We start from the raw sequence: 11769 nt of genomic DNA, 5'->3' as shown, positions 1-11769 counted from the left end.
TCTCCCACCCCAAAGTGGACCCCTTCCTGTGTGTCTGTGACAGGCTTCTGTGCAGCTGTGACTGCACGTTTCTGATGACGAAGAGCCCTCTGCCTACCGAGCCAGCCCTACCATTTTGGACGGTTCCAGTTATTAAAGCATCCTTCTTTACATGGAGCCCAAACGTGCCTCCCTGCTCCCTTGGTTCTCTGGAGCAACACGAAACAGGGCTGCTCTCTTCATCTCATTTGAAGACAGCAGTTGTGTCTCCCACATTTCTCTAAACTAATACTTCTTCTCACATCCTTTTATTCATTTTTATTTTTTTAACCATTTTATTTGTGTGTTTTAAAATCATCTTTCTTGGAGTATAGTTGATTTACAATGTTGTGTTAGTTTCAGGTGTTCAGCAAAGTGATTCAGTTATATATATATATATTCTTTTTCAGATTGTTTTCCATTATAGGTTATTACAAGATATTGATATCTTGTATTGATATTGTGCTATACTGTTGTTGTCTATCTTTGTTATACATAGTAGTGTGTATATGTTAATCCCAAATTCCTAATTTGTCTCCACCCCTCGCCCCCCAACTATCCCCACTGGTAACCATAAGTTTGTTTTCTATCACATCCCTTTCTGACCCTCACCAGACCAGAGAAAATTACAGTGTGGTCGTAGAGCTAGACTGCTCTCTACTTCTACATGTGTTAATATCTTATTGTCTCAGACAGAAAGCTCTGTGAGGACAGGTCTTCTCTAAGCATGATGGTGGGTATGTGGTAGCCCTTTAATAAATACTCACTGATTGACCATTTGATCACCTAGCTTGTGATCCCCAGTTTCTTTCCACCTGTCACTAAGGAGGATCAGATTCAATCATTTATCAGCTGGATATCTGCCTACTGGTTTTCAGCTGATGTCCTGAGCTGGAAATCAGAGCCCTCCAATCAGAACACACGCCAGCTTGAGTTGAAATGTTAGCTGTGCACACACTGGTGTTCCTGCGGGACACGTCAGGGCTGGAGGCTGGGAGAGAATCATGCTCGCCAGGGCTGATGGGCAGAACAAATTCAGTCTATTAATAGGAAGACACTTTGGGTTTGGGCCAAGCCAATGGTCACTGGTAGGTCCAGCCAAGCTATATGTCTTTGAAGTTATTAATTACTGCACGCCCACCCCACCTCCAAAACATCTTTTATTCTCATTTCCTGAGGAACAAGTGGCACCACTAGGGGTGATATGATTCTATCAGCTACACTGTCAGAGTGAGGTAATGGAAAGAACCCTGTTCTAGAAGTCCGGAGACCCAAGTTCTGGTCTCGTGTGTACCACCATCTAGCCGCAGGAGCTGGGGCAGGTCTTTTACTCTTTTGGGGAATCATTTCTCTCATGCCCAAAAGAAGAGATGTGGATTACATTCCTTCTCGCCTCTTCCCCTCACTTCCGTCCCTCCTCCTCTCACTCACACGTGGGTTGACCACCCACTCAAGAATCACGTGTCTGATCAGGTGAACAAATGGATCTTCCAGGCCCCGGGCTTCGTCCTCTGGTTTCTCCAGTTCCTTCCAGCCCTGGACGACTAAGTTACACTCCTGTCCTGGGATGAAGTTCAGTGTGTCATTTACTTGCAGGAGCCGGGGATCGGAGGGAGGATGGCCTGCGAGGGGACAAAGGCTGGGCATCACCTCCCGTCTCCTTGGATTTCTGCTGACCCAGCTTATCAGATCCCAGAGCCCTGGCAAACCTCTGAAGTGTGGAAAGCGCGAAGGGGGAAGCCAAGTCAGACCTCCAGTTTGGCTTCAGACGCCGAGGCTTAATCTGGGCTGGGGGAGCTAACTGTTTTCATATGAAAGCAAATTCAGAACATGAGCATGGAGGTTCCTGCGGACGTCAGAGCTTCTGCCGTGTTCATCCTCTCCCTCTCTCTTTCATTGGCTCTCCTTCAGTTTGTCTGCATCCTTGGAGGCTGAGCTGCTCTGGCCCCACTGCTCACTGACAGCCTGGTTTGAACTTTCATTGTCTGGCCGCCTTCTATTCTCATCTCCCCGCACAAGCCAATGTGTGAGGAAAGAACCAGCTCTGGCCAAGGTCATGGTGCGTGGATCTGGGCAGGGAGGGACACACGGGACCCTTGTGGCTGTCCCTGGGACCCTTGGCCCCTGGACCCTCACATGGCACAGGGACCTGTTCAGCTGCTGAAGCAAACAGGAAGGGAGCTATATATATAAATACAAATATATATTCATAAGTTGCATCTCTGCCGTTTTCAAGCTCATCTTATATATATCCTTTAAAACTTGAAAATACATTCCAGGATGTAGAGACTTGAGGCTGCCCCATGGATCAGTTGATAATTTTGAAAAATATTTTTTGATCGATGCCTTGACCTTATTGTGGGCCTTTTTCTTTCTGTTTTTTTCCATTTTTTAAATTGAAGTATAGTTCATGTACAATATAAGTCACAGGTGTACAACGTAGTGATTCATGATTTTTAAAGGTTATACTCCACTTATAGTTAACTATAAAATACTGGCTATATTCCCCATATTGTACATCTTTGTAGCTTATTTTATACGTAGTAGTTTGTGCCTCTTGATCTCCTACCCCTATTTTGCTCCTTCGCTCTGGTAACCACTAGTCTGTTCTCTGTATCTATGAATCTGTTTCTGTTATATTCACTAGTTTGTTCTCTTTTTTAGATTCCACATATAAATGACAACATGCATTATTTGTCTCTCTCTGTATGACTTCTTCCATTTAGCCTAATGCCCTCCAAGGCCATCCATGTTGCTGCAAATAGCATTATTTCATTCTTTTTAAAGGTGGAGTAATATTCCATTGTCTATAGACCACATCTTCTTTATCCATTCATCTGTTGATGGGCACTTGGGTTGCTTCCATATCTTGGCTATTGTAAATAGTGCTGCTATGAACACTGGGGTGCATGTATCTTTTTGAAATACTGTTCTCGTTATTTTAGGGTATAAATAGGAGTTGAATTACTGGATCATATGGTAGTTCTATTTCTAGTTTTTTGAGAAAACTTCCTACTGTTTTCCACAGGGGCTGCATCACTTTACATTGTGTGGGCCTTTTTCATTCACTCTGGCAATTTCCAGCTGCTTTCCTTGGTGGAGCCTCCACCCCTGCGTGGATTTTCTCATTACCCAAGACAGCCTTTTCTAAAGGTTCACGAGCAAACCCAAGGAGCCGCCGTCTTGCAGCAAGCAGAGGGCTCTGTTGAAGGACCCTGATTCCATCACCTGTGTTATCGGCCCCACCTATGCTAGACAGACATTGCCAGGTGGCTTCGGTAGTGACCACCCCAAACCAGTTATTTTAACTGAGATAATTTAATATGAAGAAGTACTAAGTACTAAGAACTAGGAAGACAAAATGTACCTTGAGGTTCCTCCTTCAGGGCAGCAGGGCAGAGGGAAGAGGTTGGAATGATCCAAACTTGAACTATACAATACCCAAGACATGGAAACAACCTAAATGTCCATTGACAGATGAATGGATAAAGAAGATGTAATGTATATATATGTGTGTATACATATACGTACATATATATATGCAATGGAATACTACTCAGCCATAAAAAAGAACGAAACAATGCCATTTGCAGCAATATGGATGGATCTAGAGATTATCATACTAAGTTAAGCAAGTCAGAAAGAGAAAGACAAGTACCATATGATATCACTTACATGTGGAATCTAAAATATGACCCAAATGAACTTATCTATGAAACAGAGTCACAGACAGAGAGAACAGACGTGTGGTTGCCAAGGGCAGGGGTGGGGGAGGGACGGACCGGGAGTTTGGGATGAGCAAATGCAAACCAGTATACATAGACTGGATAAGCAACAAGGTCCTACCGTACAGCACAGGGAACTATATTCAATATCCTGGGATAAACCATAATGGAAAAGAATATGAAAAAGAATGTGTAATATGTATGTATAACTGAGTCACTTTGCTGTACAGCAGAAATCAACACCACATTGTAAATCAACTACACTTCAACAAAATAAATTAAAAAACAAAAAACAGAAAACTTGAACTCCATGAGGGATCCCGCAGAGCTACACCTTGGACCTCCGAGGTGGGGCGCTACTTAGCTGGGGCTGAGAACAGAGTTCAGAGCGGCCCGTGGGGCTGGGACCCAAGCTCAGTGGTGGGCTCACGGTTGTGTGCCGGCCTCTCTGAGCTGGTGTGAGGACACGGGTCCTGCGAGCGTTTGCAAAATGGCAAACTGGATTCAGCTGCTGCTACTGGAGGAAAGGAGACTCTCACAGGAACAGGAAACCCACAGGAAGGGGCCAGTCCCTGCTCTCTCCTCCAGACACGCAGCCTCTCTCTAGCACCCCCTGTTGTCAGAGCCTCAGGGAAGCTGCCGGCAAAGCAGAGGTAAGCTTTGCAGTCCCAGTCTCAGCATTACAAAGAAGCCGGTGCAGCTACACCGGTAGGTCTGGATATAAAGCAACAGTAGCTGAATAATTGGCACAGGAGGAAGTCTGAGTAGAGCTATTCCTTTATCATTTACATAAGGCTGAGTGGCAAAGTGGAAAGAATTGGATTAGGCAGCAGAGACTGTAATAAATATTAGTGATTAATAGAAAATTACAGATAACAGATACTGGTTGAATTAATTATTTTCCTGTGTAACATTGTATAAACCACTAAATCTCTTGGGACTCCGGTTTGCTCATTGCAAAGGATCTTCAGGCTTTAAAGTTAAGTGATCATATACGTTTGACACTAGATGCACTCTGTCTGATGTTCGGATAACAAGATGGTAAAGATTAAATACAACTTTTTATTGAATCCCTCCCTGCTTGTTTAACCTCTCTCTGCCTTTTTTTTCTCATCTGTAAAATGGGAATATAACACACTCTTCCGTGTAGAGTTATTTAAAGATTTCAGTAGCTTGCCAAGTGCTTAAGGCAGTGCCTGGTGCAGAGCACAGAGGGAATAGATGTTTGCTATTGTTGTTACCCTTATCAACAGCATTACTGAGGTTATCAAGGGAGACAGAAATGAAGAAGCTGCAGTTCCTGTCCTCATACTGCTCACAATCTAGGGAAGAGAGGGAGGATATGAACTGACTGTCATTCGGAGTAGAATAGAGCTTAGGGCCGTAATGGAAGTTCAAAACCGATGGAGGAGATCGGAGCGGGGAAATGCATCCTCCCTGGAGCGTGGTCCTGCCTATGCGACTGAGCTGTTCATACAATAGGTCATCGGTGTCCCTCACTCAGAACTGCTTTCTGGGGGAACCCTGCACAGCACTGGTGCCCAGATGAAGACGAAAGCCCGGAGTGGCTGGTCTGGGGGGTTCCCTGAGTGGGAGGATCCCTGGGCCAGTGATCTGGTGACCTCTTTGAAAAGAAAGCAAGGAAAGGAGTCAGAAGTCAGTGCTGTAGGAGAGAGGCTACTCTTTGCTCTCTCTCCCCCAGTTCCCGAGGGGTAGAGGCAAGACTAGCCAATGTGCAGGCCCCAGTGCCCAACGAAACTAAAAGGGTGCCCGTTAAATAAGTCTTCAGTTTCCAGATGTTGACAGCAGAGTGTTAAACCAAGAGCAGGGCCCTTCTGAGTGTGAGACCCCCTGTGACTCACAGGTCTCACGTCTTTGAAGCCCTCCCTGGCTAGAGAGACCTTATTAAAGAGACCACGCAGCCCCTACCTAGGAAGGAATGCATGCAATGGGCAAAAGGTGGGTCTCGGATGAATTCTGACAAGAGGTCATCTTTCTTGAGCACTCAGTATGAGCCAGCCCCCCCCCCAATCACTTTATGTGTATTAACTAATTTATTACTCCAAGGTAGCTTGTCTTATTACCTCCATTTTAGAGGAAAAGAATTTGGGGCTCAGAGAAGTTAAGTAACTAGTCCAAGGTCACACAGCTGTCAAGTAGTGGGGTCAGGATTGCAGATCCAGTCAGCTGGGATCCAGAGCCCACGCTTTTAACCACTATGCCACTGTGTCTCTCAATACAAACACCACTTCCCCAGAACGCCCAAGTCCACAGCCCCGAGTGTGGTAAACTAAGGAGAGAACAGAAATCACTGTCTGTTCACTCCCACATACCCTGAACCTACATATACATTCCTATACCTAACTTACGTTTTATGCTTTGTATTCTCTTCTGTAAATAAGGATGCTTCGTAAAACAAAGTGGACAGGGAAAAAAGAAAAGAAAAAGTTGTCTATAATTCTATCAAGCAGACATAACCACTGGTAATAGATTGGTGTATATACTTCTAGTCATCCTACATATTTCTCCAAATGCCTTATACTACACTTCAAACTTCACGGTCTTTCTTGAAGCGTTTTCCAAGTCACTGGGATTTCCTCTGCATCATTTTCCATGGCTCTCCAGATATGTATGATAACGTATTTATCCATTCATGTGTTGTTGGACATTTGTGTTGGATACCATTTTTTGCTATTCCAAATAGTCCTACGGTCCTGTGTGTGTAGCTAAATCTTCTTGTACACCCGTGGTATTTCCTAAGGAAAAAAATCCCTGGAAGCAGAATTACTAAGTCAAAGGGCAAATTATATTTGCTTGAGAAAATACAATAAAATAAAAATAAATAAAATATAAAATAAATAAGATAAATTATATAAACAAAATTGCATTAAAAAAGGCAGCACTGCCACCTTGCGTGACAAGCATCTTGCTGCTGGCCCCTTGGGATGCATGGAGGGTCTTCCCGCTGTGCACACACTCGGTCACACCGCTAACATCTTCCCAGTGGTTTGTTTCATGCTTTAACACCATCTCCATCCTGCCATCTCTGTTGTAGATTGTGGCCAAGAAATACCGCAACTACAATTTCCCGGCTGAGATGACGGGCTTGTGGCGGTACCTTAAGAACGCCTACGCCCGGGACGAGTTCACCAACACCTGCGCGGCCGACAGTGAGATCGAGTTGGCCTATGCGGATGTGGCCAAGCGCCTCAGCCGATCCTGAACTTGGCCGTCTTGCCCCATCACTGCTGCAGAAAGACTCACCATCTCCCCAAGGACTCCAGCTTCACGGACTCCTTTTCCACGTCACCTCCAGAAACTTCTGTTTTTATCAGGCCGCATCTTGCTGGCATCATTGGAACCCCAGCCTGCTGTCTTTGATGAAGGTCGGCACCATCCCCATCTGATCAGGCAGGAATCTGCAAGCAGAAATGAGAGAAACGGTCAAGCTCTCAGCCTTTCGGGCCTGGGCTGGGTTCAGCGTGTTTGGGGTCGGTGCGGGAGAATGAACCCGTCTGTGGGATGGTCACTGGCCCCTTTTGCCAATATCAAAATATCTCCTAGGCTGCGTTAGACACGTGCAACACCCTGTCCTCGTCCACTCTGCTCTTTGTCAGTAACTCCAAGGCTGAGGCCAGATGCCACCTTAGTTCTCATTAGAAAGAGATGCAGTGCTTTGTTAGGGGGAGACAGAAGGTGAATGGGAAGAATGGAGCAGGTGTGGATTTGGGTGTCCGGCAGACACACCTCCACTCACTCACCACTTTCTGGCACTCCTGTCACTTCGGGCACTGAAGGCCAGATTGGAAAACTATTTCAGACACAGTCTCAGTTCGCTGCAGTGCCAGGCACAGTCTAATGCTATCAAGTACCTGGCTTGATACTGATCTCCATTTTTATCTGTCCAGGCCTTGCCAGGAAGGGAAATTGGCATGTAATTCCAAGCTGGGGTGACTGGGAAGGGGAGGGGAGGGGAGCAATGTCAATGCCAAAAGGCCCAAGGGGTCTACCAGCCATGGGGTTTGCTTGCTTACAGGAGTGGTTTCACTGGAGATTACATGCCTGGGTTTGACTGTGTTTATCCACAAGTGAATTTTGGTCTCTGAGAAAGCAGATGGGAGTGGGGGGGTGGAGGGATGGGTGAGGATCAAAAAAGGTCTTTAGGAGGCTCAATGGTTCCCGGGAATCTTTTAGATAGGTCTTCTCTGTTATGATCTAACTAAGCCTTGAACTGGTGATGTCATGTAACTACCCACCTTATAACAAAAATCCAAGAATTGGCCAAAAATGACTGTCCGGTCTCTTCAAGTTCTTCCTGGATGTGAGTCTGCTAAGCCGGGTGCTCTCTGAATCAACTGTAGCCTCTGATGGGTGAGAGATACGTTTAGGAGGTGGCTTGATCACGGAGCCTTAGGAATAAAGTCCGTGGGCCTTTCTGATGTGGTTTAAACTCGAACAGAAAATACATACGCATCTGGGTAAATTTTCCTACCATCTGACTCCATTGCCAGATGAAAAAGAAGAAACTGTTTTTTAGCTAATATTTCGCTCTGTAGTCGTTCTCCTTGAATTTCACCTCCTTAAAAGCTCACCCTGCTTGAGCACGGGGACCTGTGCAGAGGAAACGAAGAAAAACGAACTGGTCATCAGCTCTCTCTTCCCACGAACACCCTGGGAGAAAGTCCACCCGCCACAGACCCTCACCTCCAACAGTCCTTCCTTCTGCGTTGCCTGTTGGTGGCGAGTGAGGCTCCCAAGTGCCCGAAAGCCCCAGGACTTGGCTCACTGCTCAGTGAGGGCAGGACGGCACAGGGCCTTCCTGTAGAAACATCACCAGACTCTAACCCAAGCAATCCCCGGACCTACCTGCCTCCAGGGATCTCTGGAGATAAAAGGGGCCCACTGATCAGAGCCAAGGAGAGGAAGCAGGAGGGTCTCCTTTAGCCCAGGGAGGAAGACGACATTTCTCAGTAAGACATCCTGTAAGCCTGAGACCTTTCAAAAAGCAGAAGGAATGGATGCATTTTCACCTCTAAGGGAACCTTTCCACAGACTCCCTGGTAATTTTGTCCCTGGAGATGTTTGAAAAGAACTGGTAAGGAAAGAGTCCTTTTGACTGTAGGGAAAAGCCCCAAACTGGCCTCCTGGGAGGTGAAAACTTGAATGATCCCAAAAGCCTTTTAAGTAGTGTGAAATCCTGTTGTCCCAGAAATCCTTCCCTCAACATCACAGCACAGGCATGATGATCTAAGAGGCAGTTTACTTCCCTGAGACCCAGAGAGGCGCTCTTCTTAAAGCACATCTGAGAAGCATAGCCAGCCAGCGACAGAGAAAACAGGCGGACGCTCAAGTGGAGTAGCTCCCCCAGAGGAGTTTTTGCACACCAAGACTCTGCTTTGATATTCAGAATCCAGCAATTGGTGAGTCTTTAATCACAGCCTTTAAAAACAAGCAAGCCAAACCAAATCAACATTGTTGCTTCTAGATGTTCCTTCTGTGGTTGACTTAGTTTTACATAAATAGCAATATTAAGGCACAGGGGTGGGGTTGGGACAGTTATAGGATCCATCGTAACCACTTAGAAGAGGGAGAGGAGTTATAGATGGATGGCACTTTCTGGTACTCAATCCAGGACTATCTTTTTATTGCAACAGGAGATTATCATGTGATGCAACTGACTATTGATTTAAAGCTTTAATGTCTATGACCAGATTTATCAGAATATTTTAAAATAATAATAATATTGCCTTATGATTATTTTTTTCCAAAGAGATTTTTCTCCAGATCTTTCAGCCTCCCTGGATTTTGGCCATGACCTTGTCACATACACAGCTTATCATCTCCCAGCAACAGTGTGGAGAGGTCCTTAGGTGTCCCCAGAACCAACTCAGGGAGTATTGATGGTCTGCAGTTTGACCCTGGACTCCAGAGTGTTAAGATGGAAGGTGACCTTTGTCATTGGTCTGGAATGCATATCGATGCCTCAGAAAGCATTTCAATGATGCTGAAAGGGGATTTATTTGGGTTAAGATCCTGTTTTACTCTGGATTTAACACTCTCCTTCGACTTTCACATCACTGTGGCTTTTTTGGTGGAGTAGCATAGTGGGGGAGAAACAAGAATCATACTCAGAACGACTGTGTTGAATTTACCCATCTTCTCAGTCCTGCCTGCTTCTCAGGTGGCCCCAAGAGGGTATGGGATAAGAATTTAATAGCTATAAAAGATGAGCTGGGTCAGTAAAATCTGGATTGGTCCAGAGCATAGTTTCTTCTATCGCACGCCTTCATCACCTGACAATTCAGAATCACAGGCATGAGTATGGCTGTCTTGTTTTGAACAAGGATACAGCTACCTGGCACCAAGCTCATGAGTTGAAAAGTGAAACCCATACTCCACTGGGTTGTTCGACCGCAGGATCTCAAACCGGTTTCAACTTCCTAGGAAATGGCACTGTCTTCAGCGTTCACTTCTCGTGCTGGTGGGGCCATTGAGGAGTTTGATCTTTTCATTAGAAAGGGGCCATGGCAAGAGTGAGGTTTCCTGGGCTGAATTTTCTAGCGCTGAATGAAATAACAGAAGCTCACAGCACCTGTGCCCACTGGCCACTCTGCAGAAAGACAAGACCAAGCATCTTAGAATTGTTGCAAAATGCATCATGCCCAGAATGGACCCTGAAGATCTAAGAGTCTTAGAAATCAGCAAGGTCTGGACAAATAGAATTAAAAGGGAGGCAGAGTCAGGAAAGTGCAGGTCTGCCTAGTAAGTTTTTCATCAGGAGGAAACAGGGAGAGTCTGTCTGAAATTAAGTTGGTCTAGGGGCAGCAGACATCCAGTAGGTACGTCTGTGGCTCCTATTTCCACTGACCAGGAGCCAGTTCAACAGCAGAGGGACTCAAGATGCTGGTGTCTTCCTCCTTGGAAAGATGAAGCATTAACTCATGGTTAAAACTAAGCTCGATGATTCACAAGGGATCACTTTCTTTTTTTTTATGTAGCCTTAAAAAGAACCTAAAGCATTAGAGAAAGGAGTGTGCCTGTGAAGCGTCCTGGTTCTGATGTTAGGACAGAAGTGATCACATCATTGGCTTTGGGACCCTTCTAGCACACAAGGCCCATTATCTTCTATCCACTGCTCTTGGCATTTAATCCAAACAACACGTGCCCTCCTATGAATGCATCTTCCTCTCCCTTTGTCAATATTCTCCTCCCAGTTTAGTCTCAGGATACTTTCATTTCGTAATTAGGTATGATCCAAAGTGTGCATAATCTTACTTAATGTTACTCAAGGAAATGGATCCAATGCTCCCCTCCCCAACCAAAAATAAAATTAAAAATTGCCTCATTGTAGGGTTTGGGCTAATCTGTGTTTCTATAAAAGCAATCTGTTTTTTTGGCAAAATACAATTTTAAGGATACAGTTGTCTAAGGTATTTATGTATAATTAGAGATTTTGCAATATTGACTATGCATATATTTAAAATATAAAATATCCAGCTGATGTTTGAATTTGTCTATCTTTCCTGACCGCCTGCCTATCCCATTTTATAAGCTGGAGCGCTAACTAATTTAGCAAAAGAAGCCTAGCTTTTATAAAAGATCAAACATTTCATTTTATAAAGACACTCCCAATGATGGTAACTTGATTTTTCTCAAGACCTTTAACTGTGGTGATAAAATAACAGGTCTTGCTTTCAAGCCTTAATAATGTAAAACGCCTTTTAATGAAGATATTGCTGAGTGTCTTCCTCATGAATCTGAACTGGTTATAAATTTGTTTTCCAGTCTTGATTGATATTGACTGATTCAAATAAAGTTGGTTTATTTTCAAATATTACAAAGGCAATCATCAGACTTCTTACTGGAGGTGGGGATTTCCTATGCTGTTTGAAATGTGTACGAAATACCTCTTTTTTCCCCAAACATTATTTTATTTTCCCATTATAAAAGAAAATATGTTCATTCTTCTTAAAAATCAAAAGCAAATAAAAATTACACAACAATAAAAAAGAATGAAATAGGGAAT

General features: G+C 44.5%; 1 protein-coding gene across 1 annotated transcript in view; it reads left to right on the top strand.

Moving 5' to 3' along the window:
* LOC103013699 (chloride intracellular channel protein 5) overlaps positions 1-8182 on the top strand; it is a 102991-nt gene extending 94809 nt beyond the window's left edge. Inside the window, exon 6 of the mRNA XM_028161762.2 lies at positions 6799-8182. Coding sequence (XP_028017563.1) covers positions 6799-6966 — 168 coding nt within the window. The 3' untranslated portion in view covers positions 6967-8182. The remainder of the gene's footprint in view (positions 1-6798) is intronic.
* The last annotated feature ends 3587 nt before the right edge of the window (positions 8183-11769 follow it).

Source organism: Balaenoptera acutorostrata, chromosome 10 (assembly GCF_949987535.1).
Source record: "Balaenoptera acutorostrata chromosome 10, mBalAcu1.1, whole genome shotgun sequence".
NCBI lineage: Eukaryota > Metazoa > Chordata > Mammalia > Artiodactyla > Balaenopteridae > Balaenoptera > Balaenoptera acutorostrata.
The sequence above is the reverse complement of the archived record's forward strand: the minus strand, read 5'-3'. Positions and strand labels throughout refer to the sequence as shown.